This window comes from Oryctolagus cuniculus, chromosome 2, assembly GCF_051225735.1.
Source record: "Oryctolagus cuniculus isolate XC-2025 breed Fujian yellow rabbit chromosome 2, ASM5122573v1, whole genome shotgun sequence".
In the NCBI taxonomy this organism is placed as follows: domain Eukaryota; kingdom Metazoa; phylum Chordata; class Mammalia; order Lagomorpha; family Leporidae; genus Oryctolagus; species Oryctolagus cuniculus.
This window is the reverse complement of record NC_142868.1, coordinates 181344891-181372033: the sequence shown is the minus strand read 5'-3', so window position 1 is coordinate 181372033 and position 27143 is coordinate 181344891. Positions and strand designations below refer to the sequence as shown.

The following is a 27143-nucleotide window of genomic DNA, read 5'->3' as shown; positions in this document are numbered from 1 at the left end:
TGGGGGTCAGGTGACTGCCTCCCCTTAGCAACGGCTTGTTCGTAGCAACCGAGCGGCGGTGGGGTGAGGGGACCCCGCCATGAATCCCTCAGTGTCCCTCGGGGTCCTGGAGCAGAATGCGGAGGAGCACGTGTCCACGCCGATTCTCGGGCCCTCCATATATTCCGATAACCCGCAAGAGCGCATCCAGGCCCGGCGCCTCCGCATCGCGGCGCGCCTGGAAGCCCGGCGGCGGTGAGCCGGGTCGGGGCGGGCCGGGGCGGAGCCGGGGACGCGGTGCGCCGAGCAGGGGCCGTGCGCCCAGGGCACGGAATTAGAAAACGTTCTTTCCAGAAGTGTCCTGCAGAATAGGTGCGGGTTGTTAAGACCTTAAACCTTAGAGTCAGACTTGCGCAGGCGCTGAGGGTCCACGTGTGCCCTGGGGCCTGGCCTGCCCTCCTGCAGGCGATACTTAGTGGCCCTGGCCTGTGGCTCCTTCTGGTTACAGGGGGCATCTCTGGTTGTGTGACCCTGATAACCGCACCCTTCTCTGGCGTGTCCCCTGTCAGCCACCAGGGCTGGGGGCAGCAAGGGGCTCCTGTCAGCGTAGCTTGCTCAGCGGGATGGTGACCGCTCTTCCGGTCTGCTGGTCATTAGTTGCCCGGGTACCTGCTGTCACCTGTGGTTCTGTGGGAACCGAGACTTCTGGCCTTGGGGTCGCCAGCGCTGTGGCCACGGCAAACAGAGTCCCCATTGGGTCTCTAGAATTAAGTGGAGCCACGGAAGCCCCCGCACCCTTGTATTTGTTCCCTGCTGAGACAGCCACGTAGTAGTTTCTGGCTCAGGGCAGTGCCTGCATTCTGGGTTCTGGACAGTGCCTCCAGGCTGGGGCTTCAGCCGGGCCTCAGGCTGGCTATCTTGGAGGGTCTGCCGTGTGACACAGGCCTCCTCCGCCCTGCTTGCGTGTGAACTGGGTCACCTGGTCAGCTTGTTGTGTAGGACGCCATGCCTGAGGCTCCCTCAAGGCCCTGGGTTGCGGGCTTGGCCAAGACTCGTGGGTGAGTTTCACTTCCATGCAAACTCCGTGGTCCCCTGTGCCACCTGGATCTGTGACCGCTGGGGAGACTCACTGCTGGCCTGAACTGGCGAACCCGGACAATCTCTCCATAAACTAAATGCGGGCTGTTTTTTCTTCGGGGGTGGTGTGGGAGTCCTGCTGAGCCACAGGGGTCTGTGTGGAGCAGATATTCCCAGCTCATGGCGCCTGGTTTTGGGAGCCTGCTCTCGGGGTCTACCTCTCCAGCTGTCTTCTCTCTGCCAGAGCTCAGGCGCCTGCTGGTGCTGTTTCTACAAGGTGCGTAGTTCTCTGCTGCAGATGGCACAGTCTTGCTCCTGAATTCTAGGACCTGTGCCAAGAATCTCTCCCCGGGGTCTGCCCTAGGCTCCACGTGGCGCCTCGTCTGCTCACACCTCCAGACCACAGTCCGTGGTCCCCTGGCTTCTTGCAGTGTCCTCTCCTGCTCCAGGCACCGCTCAGAACTGGCAGCTTCTTATGTCAGCCTGAGTGGTCCAACAGCCTTGAACTTCCCTCTCTGGGTAGAGTCTGCCAGACACGGTAAGCTGTCTTTTGTTTACCGGAAGTCCCGGCGTGCCACCAACCACTGGGCCCCCAAGAACTTGGCAGTGTGATGGGGCTGTGTTGGTGGAGTCGGCCACCCTCCTTCCTTTGCCACCCCTTGCTGGTCCTGCCTGGTTGCTGTGGTGCTGGCGCCGCAGGCTGGCCTTGTTTGCTATGGTGTGGTGCCGTAGGCTGGTAGATGTCTTAGGCGTTTCGGGGCTTCTGCTTCCTGTCCCAGCCGCTCAGCTCTGCTCTTGGCAGTCTGGAAACCAAGGGGCTTTGTGGACACTGACTTTTGTATATGTTCACATAGCGCAAAATGGGCTTCTTTTTGATTTTTTTGAAAGAAAGTTAATAGACTTTTTTTATTTATTTATTTGAAAGAATTACACACAGAGAGGAGAGGCAGAGAGAGAGAGAGAGAGGTCTTCCATCCCCTGATTCACTCCCCAATTGGCTGCAACATCTGGAGATATGCTGATCTGAAGCCAGGAGCCAGGAGCTTCTTCTGGATCTCCCACGTGAGTGCAGGGGCCCAAGGACTTGAGCCATCTACCACTGCCTTCATAGGCCATTGGCAGGGAGCTGGATTGGAATAGGAGCAGCCCGGACTAGAACAGGCACCCATATGTGATGCTGGCACTGCAGGCAGAGGATTAACCCACTGCACCACAGCGCCAGCCTACCCGAGCCCTTCTGATTGCGATGGCAAAGACTGCCCCATCAGTGGACGTGTTCCCTGGACCTGAGGCCGTACTCACCGACTGCAGCAAAGCTGCCGCCCTCAGTAGCCGCTCTGTTTGGGACTGCATTTGGTTGAGCTTGCGATGATGGACAGTCATGTTCCCAAATCCACCCTCCTGCCATGAATTAAATGGAGATTTGGTAGCGCCCACCACTCTTGCATCCTTGGGATCTTTGGGAGTGGCCCTTGTCCCCTCCACCTCCCCGGGCGGTGGCACTGTGTTTTGGACAGTGTACTACAGAAGTTCTGGGAAAGAAAATGTAGCATGCCCTTCCATGCAGCCTTTGACGTCCCCTCGTGTCCGGGCCAGTGTCCCAGTGCCTGTTTGGTCTTCCCCACCAGGCCAGCTCCTACCCAGTGCCTCCTAAGGTGGAGTTCTCACACTGTTAGTCCCAGTTACACTCTGGTCACCTGAGAAGTGACTGGTGGTGGCATCTGTGGAGTTAGCAGGCCCTGGGTAAGGGGATTTGGGCCTGTGTATGCCCCCACTGTATCGGGGTGAGGGCATGATGGTACTTTGGGTCTCTGGGTATCAGTGGGAACTCAGACCCTGTTCTCATGGTCCTGCAAGGGTCTGGGTCTCCCCCTTCCTCTCACACAGTCTCCTGAGATGGCCACAGGCTCCCTCGGCCTGAGGAATGACTTGATTGGATTTGATCTTCAGAGCCCCTTGGTGGTTCTTAGGGGAGTGATTTGGAAGAGCCGGAAGTCAGGGGAGGAGACGGTTGAGAGGCAGTTGCTGTGGTCCTGGCGGGGGAGGAGGTCTGGACTCATTACTGGCCGTGGGTCTGGTGCGAAGCTGATGGTTTGGAGTTGGAGGGACTTTCTGACGGGTTGGCTGTGGAGATAAGAGGGGAGAAGGAAGGATGCCTGGGCTGCTGGTAGCTGGTAGTGCCTTTTCCTGAGCTGGTGCAGGCAGTGAGGAGGAGATGGGGACACACGTTGGGTTTGGAACACATTAAGCAGAGCAGATTTTTGTGAGATGTTAAAATTGAGATGTTAGGCGATTGGCTGTGGGTCTTAAACTCAGAAGAGGATTCTGGATTAGACACACTGTGTGGAGAGAGCAGCACTACAGCTGAATTTACAATAATGACGCCCTGGCCTGAGGCACCAGCATCCCATATGGGCACCCATTCGAGACCCAGCTGTTCCACTTCTGATCCAGCTCTCTGCTGTGGCCTGGGAAAGCAGTAGAAGATGGCCCAAGTGCTTGGGCTCCTGCACCTGCATGGGAGACCCGGAGGAATGAGAATGAATTAAATTACATTGGGGAAGGGCTGAGAAGAATGGAGAAGAGCTCAAAGTCAACTTTTTTTTTTTTTTTTTAAGATTTATTTATTTATTTATTTGAAAGGCAGAGAGAGGGAAAGAGATGGCTTCCATCTGCTGGTTCACTTTCCAGATGGCTGCAACTGCCGGAGCTGCGCTGATCCAAAGCCAGGAGCCAGGAGCTTCTTCCAGGTCTCCCACCTGGGTGCAGGGGCCCATGCACTTGGGCCATCTTCTACTGCTTTCCCAGGCCAGAGCAGAGAGCTGGATTGGAAGAGGAGCAGCCGGGACTAGAACCGGCGCCCATATGGGATGCCGACGCTTCAGGCCAGGGCTTTAACTTGCTGCGCCATAGCGCCGGCCCTGACTGGTATTGTGTGAAAATGATCTTTAGACAGTGTGCCCCTTTATTGCTGTGGTGCTCACAGCTCCAGCTGCCTGGGCCTTGTTATATCATTGAGGTGTTGAGTTATTTTTTTTTTTAAGATTTATTTTATGTATTTGAAAGGCAGAATTACAGAGATAGAGATATACAGAGAGAGAGAGAGAGTGAGAGATCTAACTATCTGCTGGTTAAATTCCCAAAGGACTGCAATGGCTGGGGCTGGGGCTGGGCCAGGTTGAAGCCAGGAGCCAGAAGCCTCATCTGGGTTTCCCATGTGGGTAGCAGGGATTTGGATCAGAATGGAACAGCCGGGACTAGAACCAGCGCCCATACAGGATGCTGGCGTCGCAGGCAGTGGCTTTAGCGGCTACGCCAAGGCGCCAGGCCCCTGAGGTGTAGTTTTAAGGAGAGAACTGGGAACAGGCTGAAACATCATATAAAGAGACAGAATAGAAATAACATGTTGAAGCCCCTGGAACTCCCAAACTGTAGACGCTGGAGTTGAAGTTCCCAGTGTCTAGGGAGAGATGGCTGATGGAATGATCTGCATCTGCTTGGACCATGATCAAAATCCCATGAAAATAACGCTGAAAGGGGTTAAGTAGAAACGCATACACCCACACAGTCAGGAACGGGAGAACTCAATGGCAGCAGAATTTTGGGATCTTGGAAGCACAAGGATGTTTGGAAAATGGCGTCGTGATTCAAGAATGTGGAACTCTAAGCTGGTGATGAAGGCGGCTGAGAACTCCTCGCGTTTGCTCTGTGGCAAACTTTCCTCCCAAACAAGTGGAGGTGAAGAAGGGGACAGAGGTGCCGGCGCTGTGGTGCAGTAGGCTAAGCCTCTGCCTGTGGTGCTGGCATCCCATTGGGCGCTGTTGTGAGTCCTGGCTGCTCCACTTCCGATCCAGCTCTCTGCTGTGGCCTGGGAAAGTGGTGGAAGATGGCCCAAGTGCTTCCATGCACCCACATGGAAGACCCTGATGCAACTCCTGGTTCCTGGCTTCAGATTGGCCCAGCTCTGGCCATGTGGCCATTTGGGGAGTAAACCAGCAGGTGGGAGTCCTCTCTCTCTCTCTCTCTCTCTGCAACTCTGCTCCTCAAATGAAAAAATAAAATCTGAAGGAAAAAAAAAGGTGCCAGAATTGACAGGATAATCAGTAGTGAGGTGCACAGAACCCTTCTCCGCCTTGCCCAGGGGATGTGAAGCAGGGGCCGGGGTCTGCGGGCTGCTGGACAGAGAGGAGCCAAGAGCACTGCCCTGAAACCAGTTGAGAGGCAGGTGAGGCCCTGCAGGAAGAAAGGGCACAGCCACCATCAGCGAGGGTGACGTGGTGACCACGACAGGCGGACAGGATGCTGTTAGCAGGAGGGTTCAGGGAATGGAAACCAGAGAAGGCTGGGGGGCAAGGTGATGGACTTGCTAGGAGATGGAGCACAGAGAGAAAAGACAGAGAAGGTAGAGAAGAGGTTTTACACACTTTACAGACTGGTCCAGGAGACATGTCCTTCCCTGAGCTGGAAGGCAGGGGCGAGGTGGGCAGGGAAATTACATTTAATGTGATTTATTTTATTTAACCTAATATATAAAGATATTTTTATATGCAATCAGTATAAATTGCATTCATGAGATACACTTGTCCCTTAGTGCCCATGGGGTTGGTTCCAGGACCCCCTCAAATGCCAAATCTGCAAATGCTCAAGTCCCTGCATGAGGTGGCAAGGGGGTGGCGCTTGGCCTGGTGGTTAAGGTGCCGGTGAGGAAGCCTGTGTTCCGCACTGGAGGGCTGGGCTTGCTCTCCAGCTCCAGCTGTCGGTTCCCGCTTCCCGCTAATGCCGACCTAGGGGGGCAGTGGTGACGGCTCGAGTAGTTGGGTTCCTTCCAGGTGGGCTCCCAGGTTGGGTGCCAGCCAGGGGTCGTGGTGGGCATTTGGGGAGTGAGCCGGTGGAGGGGTGTGCTTTCTCTCTGTCTCTTCCTCCTTCCTTCCCCACCTCCCTTTCAAATAAAAAGTAACATAAAGAAAATGGTATTTGCATATACCTTAAATGTATCCTCTGATACACTTTAGGTCATCGAGGTTACTTCTGATTCCTAATACAATGTAACTGCTTTGTAGAGAGTTGTTGTACTGTATTGTTTAGTGAATAATGACAAGAAAAAAATAGTCTGTACATATGTGGTAAAGATGAAATTTTTTCTTTTAAAATAAAATATATATATGTATATATTTGAAAGGCTTAACAACAGAGAGACAGGGAGGGAGGGAGTGAGAGAGAGAGAGAGAGTGGCTGCAATGTCAGGTCTGGGTCAGGCTGAAGCCAGGAGCGAGGGACTCCATCTGGATCTCCCACATGGGTGCAGGGTCCCAAGCACGTGGGCCATCCTCCACTGCCTTTCCAGGCGCGTTAGCAGGAAGCTGGATCTGAAGCCTGCAGCCAGGACTCAAGCCTGCTCTGTGATAAGGGATGCTGGCGGTGCAAACTGTGCCACAATGCTGGTCCCCCATTTTTTGTTTCTGATTTTACTTTATTCCATGATGCTTAACTATTGAATATGGGAGACTTGTTGTGTATTGTATTTGTTGTTGTTCAAAGCCTTCAAAATCCACCTCGTATGTGTTTTACGTAACACACTTCAGTTTGGACCACCCGCCGTTCAAGTGCTTAGTAGCTCCGTGTGGGTAGTGGCTGTGATAGTGGGTGGCACAGGGCTAGGCAGTCAGAAACGATGCCTAAGAGCAAGGGGATTTAAGGTGAAACTAGGGAGACCTGGACCGCATAGGCTTTTTTCCCCCTTTTCTTTTTGAAGCACTGATTTTGCTCTGGGAAGCCGTGGGAAGGGATCAGGGGAGGCGGAGGTGAGCTGGAGGTCAAAGTGTAAAGTCACGGCATGGGCGCACGTTGAGTGGTGATGAGACGCTGTTAGCCGGGCAGTGCCTGAAGACCTGACAGAGGGAACAAGGAGTCTTCATATAAGAGAGCCAAGACCAGGTTCACTAAGAGAAGGGATAGGAGTGAGATGACAGAGGGTTTTGGGGCTGGCCTTGGGATGCGGTGGGCTAGGCTGCGGCTTGCAACACCAGCATCCTATGCTGGGGCTCTTGTTCGAGTCCCAGCTATTCTGCTTCCAATCCAGCTCCCTGATAACACACCTGGGAAGGCAGCAGAGGATGGCCCAAGTACTTGGGCCCCTGCCATCCATCCATCCATGTGGGAGACCCACATGGAGTTCCTGGCTCCTGGCCCAACCAGTAAACCAACAGTTGGAAGATCTCTCTGTCTCTGTAAAACTCAGCCTTTCAAATAAATAAATCAATCGAAGCCAGGAGTGAGGAACTCCATCTGGGTCTCCCACGTGGCTGGCCATCCTCTGCTGCTGTCCCGGGCCTACCAGCAGCAGGGAGCTGGGTCGGACGTGGAGCAGCCCAAACTTGAACTAGCGTCTGTATGGGATACTGGGGTCACAGGTGGCGGCTCTACCCACTGCGCCACACGCTGGCCCCAAATACATAAATCTTGAAAAATAAAGAAATGAACAGGTTTAAACGCAGAATGGTGACTGAACTCTTACCTCAACAGTAGTGTCACATTATGCAGAGCAGAGCTGGACTTTGAACAAACAGGTTGGGGAGGGAAGTCAGAGAAGAAGGAGTGAGATAAAGGGAGCTGCTTGCTTCATGGTGGATGGTGAGGCCATAAAGCAAAGGTTTTATCTTCCCGAAGGCAGCGCTGGGAGTCCTCATGGCCACTGCGTGCCAGGGGAGAGTGGGGCCTCCCTGACAGGTGGTGTGGGGTCAGCAAGGTTCCCTCATGCCTCCTCCAGGAAGTCCACCATCTGGAACCTGTCTTTTCCCTTCCTCTTTAGACCCATGTCTTGACTAAAACACACACACACACATGTAAAATTCATGCAGTACAAAGTGTAGAAAACAGAGGTCCTCAGTCATGGAATTCCCTTTCCTTAAATAATTAGTGTTATCTGTTTATCATGTATTCTTCCAGGAAAGTTCCTATGCATATATGAGGGGTCTCCAAAAAGTTTCATAGAAAATGCATATTATGAAAATGCTGTGCATAAATTCCATAATTTTTTGCACCCAAATAAAGTTATCTGGGGCTGGCACTGTGGCTTAGTGGGAAAAGCTACCACCTGCAGTACTGGCATTCGATTTGGGTGCCGGTTCGAGTCCCAGCTGCTCAACTTCTGATCCAGCTCTCTGCTATGGCCTGGGAAAGCAGCAGAAGATGACCAGGTCCTTGGGCCCCTGCACCCAACTGGGAGACCTGGAAGAAGCTCCTGGCTCCTGGCTTTGGATCGGTACAGCTCCCGCTGTTGCGGCCACTTGGAGAGTGAACCAGCCATGAAGATTCCCGCCCCCCTCTGTGAACTCTTGCCTTTCAAATAAATAAATATTTTTTTAAAAGGAGAAAATTCCTGAAGATGGGGTTGTTGAGTCAGAGGGGAGGCCTGTGTGTATTTTTGAGAGATTTTGCCAAATGGCCTTTTACCCTGGTTGTTACACGCTACCTTGCCACCGGTAGAGTGTGTGTGGCTGGACACTTGCACCCTAGGCCCATCCCCATAAGACCCACCTTTAACAACCTATTTTCTAGGTAATGATACCATACGATACTTCAGTTTCTCTGCTTATACGTGAAGCCAATTGCATTTGCAAATGCCTGTTTTCTATTTGTATTTCTCTTTTAAGTTGCCTGTTCTTATCCTTTGCTACTTTTTCTATTTGATCTTTCTCTCTCGGTCTCTTTCTCTCTCACTGGTATTGCTTTTAAGGAACTCTTTCTATTTTAAGGGTTATAAAATTTCACCAAATAGCCTTTACCAGTTTATTCCTTGACTTTCAAGGATAAACATTTTAAATTCTAGGAAGCAAAACTCTGTCAGTCTTCTTTTTACACTTGACTTTGATCTTATTCAAAGAAGGGCTGTCTACGCTAAGCACACACAGACCTTCTCCTGTGTTTCTCTTGGTGTTTTTATGGTAGTGTTTTTTAGATATTTAAACTTTCGCCCCATGGGGTGTATTCTGTGCTTGGCTAATGGGCCCTAACCCTCTGCCTGCAGAACTCCAGTCCTGGAGGGGACTGTGACGCTCTCTCTCCTCTCACAGGGAAGCACTTGGAGAATATTTAGATGGTAAGAAGGAGAGTGAAGAAGAGCAAAGCAAGAGCTACAAACAGAAGGAAGAAAGCAGATTGGTATGAACTGTGGGAGCTGGGTGTGATATGACTCCCACACTGGGGGAGGGGTTGTGCTGGGTGTGACGTCAGGACTCCCACACTGGGGGTTGTGCTGGGTGAGATGTCATGACTCCCACACTGGGTGGGGTTATGCTGGGTGTGATGTCAGGACTCCCACACTGGGGGAGGGGGTTGTGCTGGGTGTGATGTCAGGACTCCCACACTGGGGGAGGGGGTTGTGCTGGGTGTGATGTCAGGACTCCCACACTGGGGGAGGGGGTTGTGCTGAGTGTGACATCAGGACTCCCACACTGGGGGGAGGGGATTGTGCTGGGTGTGACATCAGGACTCCCACACTGGGGGGAGGGGATTGTGCTGGGTGTGATGTCATGACTCCCACACTGGGGGGAGGGGATTGTGCCGGGTGTGACGTCAGGACTCCCACACTGGGGGTTGTGCTGGGTAAGATGTCATGACTCCCACACTGGAGGGGGGTTATGCTGGGTGTGACGTCACGACTCACACTGGGGGGAGGGGGTTGTGCTGGGTATGATGTCATGACTCCCACACTGGGGGGAGGGGTTATGCTGGGTGTGACGTCAGGACTCCCACACTGAGGGAGGGGGTTGTGCTGAGTGTGATGTCAGGACTCCCACACTGGGGGGAGGGGTTGTGCTGGGTGTCGTGTCACAACTTTTACACTCAGCAGGGAGTGGGTCACACACTCCTTGTTCCTCCTCTGGGCACAGCTGGGTTGGACTCACTCTCCTCTGAGAGCTCTGTAGCAGTTGACAGCATAGTTTTTTTTTTTAAGATTTATTTTATTTATTTGAAAGAGTTAGATAGAGAGAGAAGGAGAGGCAGAGAGAGAGAGCAAGTGAGGGCTTCCATCCACTTGTTCACTCCCCAAATGGCTGCAACGGCCGGAGCTGTGCTGATCTGAAGCCAGGAGCCAGGAGCTTCTTCCCGGTCTCCCAAGCAGGTGCAGGGCCCAAGGACTCGGGCCATCTTTCACTGCTTTCCCAGGCCATGAAAGAGCTGGATGGGAAGTGGAGCAGCCGAGACTTGAACCGGCGCCCATATGGGATGCTGGCATTGCAGGCAGTGGCTTTACCCACTACACAACAGCACCGCCCCAACAGCATAGTTTCTTCTATTTATGTTCTTTTCTGTGCCCGCGTGCTTCTAATGGCTGTTCACTCTTCATGGGATGACGTCCAGGTGCTGTAGCCAGACTTTCAAGGCCTGTGCTAGTCTGTTGCCATCTTAATGTTCTAGTCCAGTCCCTGATCTTACCTCTTTCATGTCTGCTGCTTTTGGCTGGGCTGCTCCACTTGCTTCCCTGCCGTGGGGCTTCGTTCATCCCTGCTCTGCATGTCTGATCATCTGGAGTGTCTGTCCCCTCCCCCCTCTCCCCAGGCCGCCCTCGCATCCTCTCCACCATCCCACACTGCGACCCCTGAAGGTCTCCCCAGCCCAGTCTGAACTCCTTCAGTCCACAGATGGAATATTTTGCGTCTGTCCCGTTCATTTTGGGTGGCTGTCTTCCTCGGATGACTTCAGATGTGCGTGCGTGCGTGCGTGCAGTGTCCCTCATGGCACCGCGGGCTGCGCCAGAGCCGTGGAGCGCTGCGGAGCTGTGCTCAGTAAACCTCGGCAAGACGACCACTGCCTGCTCCTCCATGACACTGACCCGGCTCTTGGGATATTTGATAAAGACTTGCAACAAAAGATGCAGGAAGATGCAAAATGTGGCATTTAATTAGTGCTGAATGAAAGGCAGACCCGGGAGGCCGTATTGAGATTCAGGAAACAGCTCCTCAAGCTGGCCTGGGGAGGAAAGGCTGTCGGGGAAAAGTGGGACTTGAGCTGAGTCTTAGAGCAATAAAGTGGGCTCTCAAAAATCAGGAGGGGCCGGCGCTGTGGCGTAAGGGGCTAAGCTGTGCCTGTGACACCGGTATCCCCTGTGAGTGTCAGTTCAAGTTCCGGCTGCTCCACTTCTGATCCAGCTCCCTGCTAACGCCCCTGGGAAAGCAGCAGGAGATGGCCCAAGTGCTTGAGTCCCTGCCACCCCCATGGGAGACTGGATGGAGTTCCAGGCTCCTGCTGTCAACCTGGCCCAGTCCTGGACATTGCAGCATTTGGGGAGTGAACAAGCACATGGAAAATCTGTCTCTCTCTTTCTCTCTAAGGTCTGTTTTTCAAATAAGTAAATAAGTCTTTTTAAAAATCTGCAGAAAAAAAAAAAAGTGGGGCTGACGCTGTGGCATAGCAGGTGAAGCCACCACCTGCAGCGCCAGCATCCCATATGGGCACTGGTTTGAGTCCTGGCCCCAGCTGCTCTACTCTGGTCCAGCGCTCTGCTATGGCCTGGAAAAGCAGTGGAAGATGGCCAAGTCCTTGGGCTCCTGTACCCGCATGGGAGACCCAGAAGAAGCTCCTGGCTCCTGGCTTCGGATCTGCCCAGCTCCGACCATTGCAACCATTTGGGGAGTGAACCAATGGGTGGAAGACCTCTCTCTGCCTCTGTAACTCTGCCTTTCAAGTAAATAAATAAAATTTTTTAAACAATCTGCAAAACTAATGCTTTTAGTGTGGGATGAAATATTCTGATTGCTGAAATACTTTGCTACATCATAGAAGTGTGGAGAGGAGACTGAGTGAATAGCTTGTGTTACACTGTGTCGAGGGCGAGTGGCTTTACTGGGGTGGGGAGAACACTGGGCTGGCGTGGGTTCTTTCTCAGCTCTGTTGTGTACTGTGGAGTAGGTGGTACACATCACCTCTTTGTGCTTAGCTGTCTTCGTCTAATGGTCAGTAATCTTTGAACATTTCTGTGGAGAACAACAGAATCTGACAGCCCTGAAAACATGAGGCTAAGTCATGTTTGTGGAAAATGGCATTCACAGGTAAGTTTATTTTGGTGCAAGAAATATTGAAATTCATGCATAGTTTTTTCATAATAATATGCAATTGCAATTTCTGTCAGCTTTCTGAAGATGCCATGTTTTCATGGTTACAAAAATTTTTGCACCAAAACAAGCATCTTTTAATTCCATTTTTTCTCTCAACTTTTGGAAGTCCCCTTATACTCATACATGGTTTGTTCTGAGCCTCCTTATTGAGAATAAAACCAAACAGATAATGGTGTTTTCACCAACAGCTATTTTTTTAAAGTTTTTTTTTTTTTAATTTAATTGAAAGGCAGGTTACAGAGAGGCAGAAGCAGAGAGAGAGAGAGAGAGAGAGAGAGAGAGAATCTTCCATCTGCTGGTTCACTCCCTAAATGGCCGCAATGCCTGGAGCTGGGCTGATCCAAAGCCAGAAGCCAGGAGCCAGGAGCTTCTTCTGGGTCTCCCACTTGGATGCAGGGGCCCAAGGACTTGGGCCATCTTCTGCTGCTTTCCCAGGCCACAGCAGAGAGCTGGATCGGAAGTGGAGGAGCCGGGACTTGGACCGGTGCCCATATGGGACACCAGCACTGCAGGCGGCGGCTTCACTGGCTGCACCACAGCGCCGGCCCCTCACCAGCAGCTTTTCAAGGTGCTTCCCACCTAAGGCTTGAGCAGTGAGGGGCACTGGCACTGGGCAAATGCGTGCTTTCTGCTTGGTGCTGCTTTCCTCAGGATCCTCGTACCAACGACCAGTTCTGCCCTAGGACCTGGGCAAGCCGGGCCCTGCCCTTGACTCTGTATCTTAGCAGTCATTATTTTTTAAAACAAAGATTTATGTATTTATTTGAAAGGCAGAGTTACAGAGAGGGAGAGGCAGAGGCAGAGAGAGAGGTCTTCCATCCGCTGTTCACTCCCCAGATGGCCGCTACGGCCAGAGCTGGGCTGGTCTGAAGCCAGGAGCCAGGAGCTTCTTCCGGGTCTCCCACATGGATAGTAGGGGCCTAAGAACTTGGGCCAGGTTCTGCTGCCTTCCCCAGGGAGCTGGATTGAAAGGAGCCCATACAGATGGTGAACCGGTGCCCCTATGGATGCTGTGCCACAGCGTGGGCCCCTGTGTGTAGAGTTTTCAGTAACCTTGCCCCCTGCATTGTGGTGCACCTTTGCTGTGGATTGTATACATGTGAGTTTATTTCTGCATTCTCTAGTCTGTCCTGTTAGTCATTCTGTCTGTCTTTGTAGCGATTCCACACTGTGTTAATTGCTGTAGCTTTATGACGAGTCTGGGTATCTGGGTAAGGGGCAGCCCCCCAGCCCTGTTCTTCCAGGTTGTCTTGGCTCTATTCTCCTTCCATCCCCATACCCCACTTCCTCTGAGAAGCAAAGAGACAGAGACAGAGAGACAGACCAACAGAACTCCCATCTTCAGGTTCACTCCCCCGATGCTTGCAACAGCTGGGGCTGGGCCAGGCCAAAGCTAGGAGCAGGCAGCTCCATCCAGATCTCTCACTTAGATGGCAGCAACCCAGTTACTTGAACCATGGCTGCTGCCTCCCAGGGCCTCCATAAGTAGGAAGCTGGAATCAGGAGCTGAAGCTGGGAATTGAACCCAGGCAGTGGATATGGGAGGTGGGAGTTGTGCCCGGTGGACATTTGGCTTAACTGCTAGGCCAAATGCCTGCCTCTGTCTTGCCGTTCATGCCATTTGCGTTTGTAAGCATCAGTTTCTACCAGAATGTCTTCTGAGGTTTTATTGAGATTGAATTGAGTTTATAATCCACGAGTATAAAATATCCTTCTTTTCTTCAATTTCTTTTTCTTTTTTTTTTTTTTTATTTTTTGACAGGCAGAGTGGACAGTGAGAGAGAGAGACAGAGAGAAAGGTCTTCCTTTGCCGTTGGTTCACCCTCCAATGGCCGCCGCGGCCGGCGCGCTGCGGCCGGCGCACCGCGCTGATCCGATGGCAGGAGCCAGGAGCCAGGTGCTTTTCCTGGCCTCCCATGGGGTGCAGGGCCCAAGCACCTGGGCCATCCTCCACTGCACTCCCTGGCCACAGCAGAGGGCTGGCCTGGAAGAGGGGCAACCGGGACAGAATCCGGCGCCCCGACCGGGACTAGAACCCGGTGTGCCGGCGCCGCTAGGCGGAGGATTAGCTTAGTGAGCCACGGCGCCGGCCTTCAATTTCACTTAAGAACATTTTGTGCTTTTTGTTGAGGTTATAATCATTCACTGTTGATATGTAGAAGATAAGTTGGTTTTTGTTGTCCTGGTATCCAATGACCTTGCTAAATTTGCTTGTTAATTCCAATGTTTTACCTGTAGGTTCTTTTGGATTTCTTCTTTTACTCCTATCATCCAGGCCACTGAATGGATGTGGTGATGCCGGGGGCCTGGGTCCTGCCCCGGCCCTCCTCCAGGTGCAGCCCCCAAAATGGACTTGCCCCAGGCCACTGAGAACCAGCTCCCCTACAGAGCACGGAGCATCGCCGGAACCCATGTCCCTGCCACACGGTTCTGAGCCGACCTTGAAGGCCTGCACAGGCTTCTTCCTGTAAAGGCACCCCTCAGAGCGGCCCTCATCCCTGCTGCTCGCGTGGCGTTGGTCAGACGTATTCTAGCTGAAAGGGAGGCTGGGAAATGTGTCTTTTTTTTTTTTTTTGTCTGTTTTTTGTTTTTTGACAGGCAGAGTGGACAGTGAGAGAGAGAGACAGAGAGAAAGGTCTTCCTTTGCCGTTGGTTCACCCTCCAATGGCCGCCGCGGCTGGCGCGCTACGGCCGGCGCACCGCGCTGATCCGATGGCAGGAGCCAGGAGCCAGGTGCTTTTCCTGGTCTCCCATGGGGTGCAGGGCCCAAGCACTTGGGCCATCCTCCACTGCACTCCCTGGCCACAGCAGAGGGCTGGCCTGGAAGAGGGGCAACCGGGACAGAATCCGGCGCCCCGACCGGGACTAGAACCCGGTGTGCCGGCGCCGCTAGGCGGAGGATTAGCCTAGTGAGCCGCGGCGCCGGCCGGGAAATGTGTCTTTTTTAGGAGATCCCATGCCTGGCTTGAATCTGGGCGCTGTGTTCCCAGGCTATGGGGACAGGAACATGGGAGGACAGTGGCTTTCTGCTTTCTGTGTGCCTCAGCTCCCCGACTGCCTCCTGGGGAGACCTAGCCTGTCAGTCACTTGGAAACATCTGGGGAAGGTGCTGACATGCTCAGACCGGGCATGTGCGGAGCCTGGGTAGCCGGTCCCTCCTCTAAGGTGAGTGGAGAGTTGTCGGCTGATGTGAAATTGGGAGGAGCGACATCACGCCACCACTGTTCTGATGGAACAGGGTCGCCAAGTCTCGAGAATGCTGCTGATTCCTGCTTGGATGGCTAGAGGAGCTACAGACAGTTGTGCAAAATGTTTGCAGTTGGGGCTTGTGCTGTGGCGTAGTGGGTAAGGCTGCCTGCAGTGCTGGCATCCCATATGGGCGCCAGTTCGAGTCCCAGCTACTCCACTTCCAATCCAGCTCTCTGCTATGGCCCGGGAAAGCAGTAGAAGATGGCCCAAGTCCTTGGGCCCCTGTACCCATGTGGGAGACCTGGAAGAAGCTCCTGACTCCTGGCTTTGGATCGGCCCAGCTCTGGCCATTGTGGCCAGCTGGGGAGTAAACCAGCAGATGGAAGATTCTCTCTCTCTCTCTCTCTCTCTCTGCCTCTCCTCTCTCTGTGTAACTCTGACTTTCAAATAAATCAGTAAATCTTTTTTAAAAAATATTTCTAACTTTCTAAATTCTTTACAGAGTGTTCAAAGTTTTAAAAATTCTTACCTGTTTGTTTTCAGAAATTGGCTAAACTGCTGCTGTGTGGCACTGAGTTGGTGACAAATGTCCAGGTGGCCGTGGATACGAGAGAGGTCCACAGGAGGGTGGAGGAGGAGGAGATAAAGCGTCAGAGGTGAGGAGCCTGCTGCTCTGCGGCCTGGACATGATGTGGTTTCCCCAGGCATTGGCAGTGACTTTGACTTAGCCTAGTAGGGTCTCCCTGTTCTGTCCCTGAGGAATCCCGCACCTCCAATCCTTCCCTCCCTCCCTCCTGCATGCATTAATTACTGACATGGGCCAATCTGTGTGCCCTCCGCTTGTGATAGACACAGAAACACTCAGCCATCATTCATGTTAAAATAAAGGCCTGGGGGCTGGCGTTGTGACACACAGGTTAGGCTGTCCCTGGCGACCTAGGCATCCCACGTTGGGGCCTGGCTGCTCTCTTTCTGATACAGCTCCATGCTAATGCACTTGGGAAGGCAGCAGAAGATGGGCCAAGTGCTTGGGGCCCTGCTACCCATATGGGAGACCAGGGTGGAGTTCCTAGCTCCTTGTTTCAGTTTGGCCCAGCTCTGGCTGCTGCACCCATTTGGGGAAGGAACCTGCAGATGGGAGATTTTGTTCTCTCTCTCTGTCTCTGTTTCTCCCTCTCTCTCTGATGTTCTACCTTTCAAATAAATAAATAATAGGTAAGTCTTAAAAAAATAGAGACGTGTGAAGAGTTGTGGAAACATATGAGGAGGCCCTTAATTCTCTCTGCAGGGAGTAGGCAAACTTCCCATTTGGGGTTGCTGCGAGGGACGGCAAGGAGTTCGCAGGTTGGAGAGTGGGCATTTTAGGCAGAGAGAACACTTGGGCAGAGTCACGACACCCCATGATGTTCTCGTGAGAGTGAAACGTGTGTGGGGGTGATGGTGGAAGAAGAGAGGGGAGGCTGGGAAGGTGGCCGGGCAGTCCTGGCTTTAAATTGATCAGAGTCAGGTACAAACGTGGCAGCGTGTGCCTCGAAGGTAGAGGGACTGTGGATAGCAGCCTCCCAGCCTTAGCAGTCTGTAGCTGGTGACTATATTTTTCAGACTTCCCACTGCCTGTCTGGACTGCACCAGGAGCTGAATTAGCTGATCCCTAGCAGGGGTCGATTTTTTTTTTTTTTTTTGAAAGGAAGAGTTACAGAAAGGCCGAGGCTGAGAGAGAGAGAGTGAGAGAGAGAGGTCTTCCATCTACTGGCTCACTCCCCAGATGGCTGCAATGGCCAGAGCTGTGCTGATCCGAAGCCAGGAGGCAAATGCTTCTTCTGGGTCTCCCACGTGAGTGCAGGAGCCCAAGGACTTGGGCCATCTTCTACTGCTTTCCCAGGCCATAACACAGAGCTGGATCGGAAGTGGAGCAGCCGGGACGTGAACTGGCGCCCATGTGGGATGCTGGTACTGGTGGCAGCTTTGCTCATTATGCCATAGTGCCAACCCCAACATTTTTTTAAAAGATTTTTTTTCATTTATTTGAGAGGCAGAGTTACAGAGAGAGACAGAGACAGAGACAGAGACAGAGTAGTATTCCTTCTGCTGGTTCAGTCCCTAAATGGCCACAACGGGCAGAGCTGGGCCGATCTGAAGCCAGGAAACCCGATGGAGCTTCTTCCGAGTCTCTCACGTGGGTGCAGGGGCCCAAGCACTTGGGCCATCTTCCGTTGCATTCCCAGGCCATTAGGGAGCTGGATTGGAAGTGGAGCAGCCGGGACTTGAACTGGTGCCCATATGGGATGCCAGCATCGCAGGTGGAGCTTAGCCCACTGTGCCACAGCGCTGGCCCCAAGGGCCAATGTGTGAAAGGCCCTGAATGTCCTGCTTAGGAGTCAGGCTTCATCCCACAGACACTGAGGGAAGATGGAAGCAAGGGTTGCAAGCAAGTTCAGTGTGTTTTAGAGACACCCTGGGGCTGGCTTTGTGGCACAGCAGGTCAAGTTGTCACCTGCAGTGCTGGCGTCCCTTAGCAACGCTGGTTCGAGTCCCAGCTGCTCCACTTCTACTGCCGCTCCCTGCAGCAGCAGGAACGCAGCAGCAGATGGCCCGGATGCTTGGGCCCCTGCCACCCACGTGGGAAACCTGGATGGAGTTCCATCCAGGCTCCTGGCTTTGGCCTGGCCCAGCCCTGGCCACTGTGGCCACTTAGGGAGTGAACCAGTGAATAGAAGATCTCTCTCTGTTACTCTGTCTTTCAGATAAAAGGAAGAAGAAAAGTGATCTGACAGCTCTTTTCTCATTTCTTAAAAGAAAAATGTTCATTAGATTCTAATGTGCAGGATGTCTGCTAGCTTAGAAGGCAGAGTAGGGGATGGAAGGGGACGGGGTGGGGGGAGAGCCCCACGGGATGTTTGTGACTCCTGGGCTCTTGTCTGTGGTGGTCCTGCAGGAGAGAGTCTGGCATGTCCTGGACGGGGGGTCCCCGGGCAGGGGGCTCCCGTCTCAGCTCCAGCGCCTGCCTTCAGTCGTGTTCCAGCCTTGGTGGATTCATTGCATGCCCCCATTTTACAGATGAGGAGAGTGAGGCTGGAGGAGGTTAAGCAACTTGTGTGTGATTGACAGTCAGCAGCCAGGTCAGGACTGGGGCACGGCCTACCTGACTCCAGGCCCATCAGGAGAACGCAACTGGTTGACTTTTTCTAATTTCTAAAATGAATGTAAGGGGAGCAGAGCTCATGTGTGACTGACGCCTGTCCAAGCGTGTGTGGTGTGTGTGTAAGTATGTAGAGTGTCACTCTGCTTCCTTGCTTTAAGTTGCTGAAACCGAAGGAAGATTCCCCCGCGGGTGGTTCGGTGTGGGCCGCTGCCCTCGGCCTGCCCTGTGCTGTGAACTCCAGAAGAGCTGGCTGGTTTGTCTTGCAGGATCGAGAAGCTGGAGAACGAAGTGAAGACCAGCCAGGACAAATTTGATGAAATCACGTCCAAGTGGGAGGAGGGCAAGCAGAAGAGAATTCCCCAGGACCTGTGGGAGGTGCTCAACACTCAGCAGCTGCACTGTGCCGGGCTGATCGAGGACAAGAACAAGCTGATCAGCGAGCTGCAGCAGGCGAGAGGCGGGCCCTCCCCCGCCGGGCCGAGCGGGGTCTGCCTGGGGCGTCTCGCCGGCTTGCTTTTCCCGGATGGAACCAGCAACACTACACACAACTCAAGTTCAAGTCCTTAGTTGTTTCTCCTTGTCGAGTGTGCCGTGTGCACTGCAGTGATCCTGCAGCCCTGGGACTCCGTAGTCCCCTCTGTCCCCCCTGCTTCTGTGAGCTGGGCTTTAGTCGTAGCTTCGCAGGACGCGTTTGTCCTTTGTGGAGTGGCGTGATGTCTTTGAGGTCCCCCTGGGCTGCAGCCCGTGGCAGGGTCAGCTTCTTTGCTTAGGCTGTGGAATATTCCGTCCTGTGTGTGTGCTGCATTTTCTTTATCTGCTCATCTGTGAGGGGCATTCTGGGTTGCTCTCACCTTGTCTGTTGTGAGTGGTGGTGCCCTGAACATGGGAATACCCGTTTCACGTTGAGGTCCCGCTCTGGGTTCCTTTGGGATTGATGGATCATTGCTAATTCTACTGTTAATTTGTCTGGGAAACTCCATAGCGCTGTCTGTGGTAGCACACAGCGTGCTAACTGCGGGCATCCTGGCCGGCACTTGCTGTATGCTGCTGTCCTCATGGTGGCCACGTTGGTGGGTGTGAGCTGGTGTCTCACAGCGCCTCTAACGTGCATTTTCCTAATCAGTAGAGATGTTTTGCAGCTTATATGCTTACTGCCATGTATATCTCTTCCTTGGAGAAATGTCTGTTTAAATTCTTCAGCCATTTTTGGGTGGGTTATTTCTTGCTGTTGTGGAATTACATCTTCTGGGTACCAACCTCCCACCAGGTGTGAGTTCACTCTTTCCCTCTGTTGCCTTGGTACCATCTTTGCTGTCTGGATACACAGAAGTGTCTGAGTTTGGTGCGGTTCCGTTTCTCCATTTTTGATTTTGTTGCCTGTGCTTTTCGTATCATAGCCAAGAAATCATTGTCAAATCCCATGTCCTGAGGCTGGCGCCGTGGCTCACTTGGCTAATCCTCCGCCTGTGGCGCCGGCACCCCGATTCTAGTCCTGATTGGGGCACCAGATTCTGTCCTGGCTGCTCCTCTTCCAGGCCTGCTCTCTGCTGTGGCCAGGGAGTGCAGTGGAGGATGGCCCAGGTGCTTGGGCCCTGCACCTGCATGGGAGACCGGGAGGAAGCACCTGGCTCCTGGCGGCCATTTGGGGAGTGAACCCACGGAAGGAAGACCTTTCTCTCTGTCTCTCTCTCTCACTGTCTATGACTCTACCTGTCAAATAAAAAAAAAAAATCCTTTAAAAAAATCCCATGTCCTGAAGGCTTTCCTCTAGCAATTTAACAATTTTAGCTATTACATTTGGGTCTTTAATGCATTTTTACTTCATTTTTGTATATGATGGACGGGTCCAACTGCATTCTCCTGCGTGTGAATGTCCAGTTTTCTCCAAGCCCCTGTGGGCCAGGCTGCTCTTTTCCCATGCGTAGTCTGTGTCTCTGGGCCCTCCGTTCCATTCCATTGCTCTGTGTGTCTCTCAGCACCAGACCTTCTTCCCGACTGCTGCTCTGTGTGTTCTACAATCAGGGCAGGTGAGGCCTCCACGTTTGTTCTTTTTCGAGATCATTTTGGCTTTTCAGGGCCCCTTGAGAGTCCATATGATGTTAGCATGTCTTTTTTTTTTAAAGATTTTATTTTTTTATTTGAGAGGTAGAGTTACAGATAGTGAGAGAGACAGAGAGAAAGGTCTTCTTTCTGCTGGTTTATTCCCCAAATGGCTGCAACGGCCAGAGCTGCACCAATCTGAAGCCAGGAGCCAGGAGCTTCTTCCAGGTCTCCCACGTGGGTGCAGGGGCCTAAGCACTTGGGCCATCTTCTACTGGTTTCCCAGGCCACAGCAGAGAGCTGGATTGGAAGAGGAGCAGCTGGGACTCGAACACATGTCCATATGGGATGCTGGCACCACAGGCAGAGGATTAACCTGTGCCACAGCGCCAGCCCCAGGATGCCTTTTTATGTCTGCACAAATGACGTTGGGATTTGATAGACTTCACTGGATCTGTAGGTCACCTTGGGTAGGATGGACTTTTAACAGCGCTGAGTCTTCCCGTCCCCAGCACGCGATGTCTCTGTTTGTTTCTGTTCCTGGTTTTCAGTGTACAAGTCTTTTGCCTAAGTATTCATTACTTTTGATGTGATAATAATGGAATTATTTTCTTAATTTCTCTTTGGTTGGTCATTATTCGTGGGCAGGAATGGAACTGAATTTTGAGTGTTGGTGCTGTGTCCTACGCTTTGCTGAATTCCTCAGTTCTAACAGCTTTTCTCAGTGTGGGGGTATTTAGGTTTTCTGTGTATAAGATCGTGTCACCTGGAAACAGTGAGAATCTTCTCTCTCCTGTTCCAATTCGGATGACTTTTCTGGTGATGAGTTTTTAGCCGCGAGAAGCGGTTTTGTAGTGATGTTTGCATTGTTTGCCACCCACGAGGTGTCCTTTAACAGCAGAAGTTGTCTCAGGTCTACTGTTCTCAGGGAGCGGAACTTGGCCTGCAGTAGATATGTGCTTGTGTTGGAACGTGGGCTGTTAACTCCTCGGCGGGGACCCGCTCGGCTTTCTGGGAGCCTGGTGGGGTTGGCAGCAAAGGATAGTCCGAGAGGTGGGTCCTGCTCCGAGCTGCGCCCTGAGCTGAGCGCATGCGTCCCCAGGCGCCCGTTTCTGCTCCGGCCTGCTCTGAGCTCTCCACAGCCACTCTCTGCACACTTTAGTTCCTGGTGCCTACAGAGCTGGATGAGCGGGGCCCGGAGACCGTGCTTGGCACATCTGCTGCTGTCCCCTGGATGACCCGCCTTCCACCTGCTCTCTTTAAGGAGCTGAAAATCAAGGATGACCAGTACGTGAAGGACTTGAAGAAGCAGTCCGATGACATCTGCCTGCTTCTGGAGCGGATGGAGGACCAGGTGAAGGGCATGACGAAGAGCTTCCGCCAGGAGCTGCAGCACATCGAGGTGCCGCCCCGCGTGGGGGCCCGGGAGGGAGGGATGGAGGGCCAGGTGGAGGGCGTGAGCTGCATGTTGCCTTTGTGTCCTGGGAACCACGCTGTGGCAGTACAGTGACCCCGGTCAAGGTTGAATGGCATGGCAGGTTTGCCTGGGACTGCCAGCAAGGGCCCGGGCCTCTGATCCTGGCTGACGCCTGGCTGTTGGGCACATTTCCTCTTTGGATGCCTGTGAAGTCTAGTCTTTCTAACACCTGAAGTCCACAAGCATTTGGTCACGTGGCACGTGGCATGTTCACGTATGGAGCTGTCTTTGCGTGTGTGGCTGGTGACACGGCCCTGGTGCCGTTCTGCGGCTGGGAATGGCCTAAACAAAGCCGGCACGTGAGCCTTCTTCCTTGCTGGTTGTAGAAAGCGTTTGAAGTGGAGCGACAGGAACTGCTGAGCAGTAATAAGAAGAAATGGGAGCGGGCACTGCAGGCGCACAATGCCAAAGAGGTGAGGGCCTGGGCGGGGCCTGCGAGGGGCCTGCGAGGGGGCCTGCGAGGGGGCTGGGCGGGGATCTGGGCGGGGCCTGGGTGGGGGTCTGGGCGGGGCCTGTGAGGGGGCTGGGCGGGTCTCTGGGCAGGGGCTTGGGCAGGGGCCTGCCAGGGGGCCTGGGCAGGGGGCTAGGCAGGGCCTTCGAGGGGGCCTGGGCAGCCGTGGAGTCTAGGGTGGTCTTGACCGTGACTGCATCTGCCAGCCTTTGTGTGTGTGGGTAGGATTGCCACGGCAGACACCCGTTGCCACACTTCACAGATGATCACTGTGGCCTTGGTGAAGGGGTCCCCTCTGAGAGATGAGGGACACCTTTGTTTGCAACCTGCCAGTGTTTCCATGGTCCTGTCGCTTTTTCCCGGGGGTCTGCCCCAGCCATGGATATTCATGGTCCAAGAAGGTGTTTTAAGACACAGTAAAGGGCACCAGCCCCTGTGTTAATTGCTTAAAGGAACATTCCTCTTGCAGTTTCTACAGAGAGGATCCCATTTAGCAGCACAGTCCTGTGCTTCAGGGCGGCCCCCGGGTCTTGAAACATCCAACCCCTCCCTTGTGCCGTGCTCATTGGGCACCTGAAGGGCTGAGCGGGCCGGGGCCGGGGCCGGGGCCGGGGCCGGGGGTCCCTCACCTCCCCTGGTCTCCCTGTGCCCGCAGCTGGAGTATCTCATCAACCGCCTTAAGAAAGTGGAGGACTACGAGAAGCAGCTGAACAGGCAGAGCATCTGGGATTGCGAAGAGCACAACATGATCAAGGTCAAGCTGGAGCAGGACGTGCAGGTGCGGCACCACGCCTCGCCCGGGGGCGGAGGGGCAGGCGCGCGCGCACCGCCTGCGGGTGTTTCAGCCTTACCATTGGCCGGGAGGTTCTTGAGATGATCCGTGCCACAGCTGCTTCTTACCTGCCGGCTTCTAACGCGTCTTGTTGAAGGAGAAGAGCTGTCTTTAAGAAAGCAGTGGAGCGACTGCCACGGTGCTCCAGGGGTCTGGAAGCTCTGGCACGTGAGGAGTCATTTTACCCTGGCCGGAGGCGTGTCCCCAGGCCAAGTTCGCCATATCCCAGGGCCAAAGCCAGGCCTACTGCTGCCAGCGACACACTCCTCATGTGATTACACACGAGAGAGGCATCACCCACAGCATTTCATACAGCAGGAAACTGGGGCTCTGTGACAGGGCTACATATCCTTGGTGCATGGTAAGCCCTGGCTCCAAACCCATTTCCGTCTGCCTCAAAAGCCTATATGTTCTTCTCATTATTCTCAGCAGCCCCCGGCTGATGTTTAGAAATTGCAGTAAGACCGATTTCTGCCATCAGAAAGAACCTTCTAGCAGTTAGCACTAGCCAGCGCAGGGAAGGGCATCCCAGCAAGTGGGAGTGCCTGCGTGTGCTCCGTGCCAGAGGGGGCTTCCCTCAGTGGGAGGAGGTCAGACGTCTGGCTTCCAAATTTTCTCCCGAGCTAGGATTCTGCTTCAACACCAGTTTAGGAAAATGCATCTCTGATTACGTTTAGATGTTGCACGGTTGCATCTTGGTCGCCTTGCAGACTGCTCATTTCAGTGTCTGCACAAACACTCTCAGTTCCCATTCGCCCTGTAGCTTTCTGTCACGATGTTGGATTCAAAACCCCATCAGACTGTAAATACGTTTATCAGTCTGGAGAACATTCCCAGGTCCTTCTCCTACTTAATGCCATGGAATTGGAGTCACTGACAAAGAACGGGGCAAGTCGCTAAGAGGGCAGTGTTGTTGTGTGGGCTGTGCATGTTATGATTTTACTGAAAATGTCTCGTTAAGGTTTCTGAATTTATCTTGGTTCTATGATAACTGATAAGGGAAAAGGACATGCTGTTGGCCTCAGTACAGGGAGATATATGCTACCTCCTGTTCTTAATCCAATGTTCCAGTACTTGAACGAAGCCAGCATTTCTAGGACATGGGGAGATGTGGTAGGAGGGTGGGTGGAGAGGAAGGAGCCGAGGGGAGGGACCCTCAGGCGCAGAGACTGGGACTCCTGGCCTTCCTGGCCGGCCCAGTCCAGGTGGGCTGAGAGTGGGGTGTGCGGATGTGGGAGGCAGGCAGATGGGGCGTGCGGGGTGAGGAAAGGGGTGCAGCTCTTCGCTTCCTTTCCTGTGTAGGTGGAGACAGAACGCTGCTTGCTGCCCTTCACCAATGCAGGGACGGCCGTAAGGCACACATGGGATTTGTAATGCCTCCTAGGTGTACTTGCACTTGGCGTTCGCATCAGATGGCGCCAGTTTCTGTCGGGAAGATGGCGCACGCAGCTCAACCTCAAATGTGCTCTTCCCACGTAATTCACAGCACCCACTCAGTTCTGAAATACAGAGCTGCACTTCTCGCAAACCAAAGTGGAGAAGATCTACTGCGCACAGATTGGGGTTGATGGGTGAAGTGTAAGGGCTGAGAACACAGAAGGAGTGCTTTTCGAGTGCTTTCTGCCAGTGGAGGTCAAGGGGAAGCTTAGAGGCAGGAGGCACTGGGAAGGGATGTCCCCGTGTACCGTTGGTCGCTCGCATAGGCCGTTTAGGATCTTGTGCCTGTCAGGCATTTCAGCATTAATTTTTGATCCCAGGAGAAACAGGCACGTGTTCCCTGCCACACCCAGAGTGCCCCACCCAAGGGCCACCCTGGCTGAGGACTCCCGGCCTGCCCTGTGTGGTGTCAGTGCTCGTGGGGCACAGGGAGCCAGGGACTGGAGGTGCCAGTGTGCTAACCGAGGCCGCCTGCGGTGGGGGCACTCGGGGTCACTTGCCCGCCCCTTCTGCCATGTCTTCACTTTCTTTTTCATTTGCTGCACTTTCCCAATTTCCAGCCGTGAGGAAATGCAGCTTTTGCAGTCAGGAAGGCTTTTCCGCAAAGGAAGGTATCTAACTGGAGGAAAGGAAATGTGGAATTGACTGAGTGAGTGGAGACATGGCGAGGTTCCCCGAGGAGTCCTCAGGGAACGGTGTGGTCTTTCCTCGGCCGTCCGTTAAAGCGCGGATCCCATCGTCCCCTGTCCCCTGTCCCCTGGGAGATGTTCGAGCACTCGTCTCGCAGTGGAGATGAAGTCTGCCCGGCCACCAGGGCGGGCGTTTAGCCTGGTGCTGAAGACACCGAGTCTCCCATTGGAGTCCCTGGGTTTGCTGCCCGGCTCTGGCTCCGGATTCCAGCTTCCTGCTAATGCAGACCCTGGGAGGCAGCGGTGATGGCTCAAGTAACGGAGCTCCTGCCACCCATGGGAGACCCGAGTTGAGTTCCCGGATCCTGGCTTCTGTCTGGCCTGGTCCATTCCAGGTGGTTGCGGGCATTTGGTGAATGAATCAAGATACAGAAACTCTTTCTCTCTCTCTCTCTCTCTCCGCCTCTCAAACAAAGAAACAAGCCAACCCTTTGCAGTAGTTGGGAGACTATACTTGACTAGTTCCCCCATTTGGGGCGTGGGAGCCACTGCCTGTCTCACTGAACATGGGAGTGATGTGCCTGTCCCTGCTGCTGCCTTGCTCCTCAGCAGGACCCTGTCTGAGATGCCCCAGAGTGGGGTCCTAATGGCTGCGGGGAGTAGCCTCTGCGGCTGACTCCATTGCAGGAGCCCCTGGCCTCCTGGAGAGAGCCCCGAGAGGCATATGGGGGCCAGCCCGTGCCTGGATGGACCCTCTCTGCCCTCGGTGACTTTCTCCTCGCTACCTTCCACACAGGAAGCATGGTCGTGTGCCAGCTGGGCGGCCGTGGCCCCGCTCCAGCCTCGCCTCTGTGTCAGGTCTTTCTCCCTGGTGGTCAGGGCGACCTGGCCGCAGTGCTTGGCAGGTCATTGCCCTCTGCTGCCTCCCTGGCTGGTCACTTGAGGAGAGAGTGCTGTCCGTTTCTCATGGCTGCTACCCTGGCCTCAGCCTCAACCCTGCAGTGCCGGTGGAGTCCCACACGTCCCCACCTTTGTGTCTTTCTTTTCAAATAATTTTCATTTTCTTTGAAAGGGAGAGAGAAAGAGAGAGGGGGGGTGGAGATTTTCTGTCCTCTGGTTCACTCCCCAGATGCCCACAACAACGGGGGCTGGGCCAGGCCAAAGCCGGGAGCCTTAATTCCATCCAGGACTCCCCCATGGGCGGCAAGGACCCCGATGCTTGAGCCACCACCTCTTGCCCCCCAGGGTGTGCATTGGCAGGAAGCTGGAATTGGAGCAAGGACTTGAACCAGGCACTGAGCCCTGGGTCAGCCACCCAGCGGTGCCGTGTGTGTGCTGTGTCTTCTCTGCCACCACGTGCAGGCAGCTCATTCTCCAGGTCCCACGTAGACAGGGGAGTGCCATCATCTCAGGGATGCTTCCGTGGTCGCTTACCCTGCCCCTCCCCGATGGGGCGGGGCGAGGCTTTTCTCCATCCCAGCAGCACCTGCGAAGTGGCTGCCGTGTATTGGGCGCTCCATGACTGTGGAGAGCATAAAGGCAGCTAATGGAAAAGCAGCAGCGCCTGTGTCTGCCCCCCCCCCCCGCCCCGAACGTTAACCATGAGCGCTGCCCCTCTGGACGGCCAGAGCAGGAAAACACCACGCTTTGCGGCAGCATTCATTTTTGCGGTGTTTTGAGTGGGGGGATATTCACCTCCCTGCGGGAGCTGGGGCTCAGGTCCCTGGGTCGTTGGACTTGAAAGCTCCACGATCTTTCTTAGAGATCTTTGGG

The 27143-nt window shown here is 53.8% G+C and overlaps 1 protein-coding gene across 4 annotated transcripts in view; it reads left to right on the top strand.

The window, feature by feature from the left end:
* Window positions 1–27143, top strand: part of DRC1 (dynein regulatory complex subunit 1) — a 43494-nt gene continuing 16351 nt past the window's right edge. For 2 of the 4 annotated variants that reach the window (XM_051843124.3, XM_089326702.1), the window contains exons 1-7: window positions 1–234; window positions 9129–9216; window positions 15906–16018; window positions 18771–18954; window positions 21809–21946; window positions 22348–22434; window positions 23128–23250. In XM_051843124.3, coding sequence (XP_051699084.3) covers window positions 80–234; window positions 9129–9216; window positions 15906–16018; window positions 18771–18954; window positions 21809–21946; window positions 22348–22434; window positions 23128–23250 — 888 coding nt within the window. In that variant the 5' untranslated portion in view covers window positions 1–79. Of the gene's footprint in view, window positions 235–9128; window positions 9217–15905; window positions 16019–18770; window positions 18955–20737; window positions 21015–21808; window positions 21947–22347; window positions 22435–23127; window positions 23251–23342; window positions 23666–27143 lie in introns of those variants that run through there. The other 2 variants (XM_089326700.1, XM_089326701.1) reach the window with 2 other exon arrangements.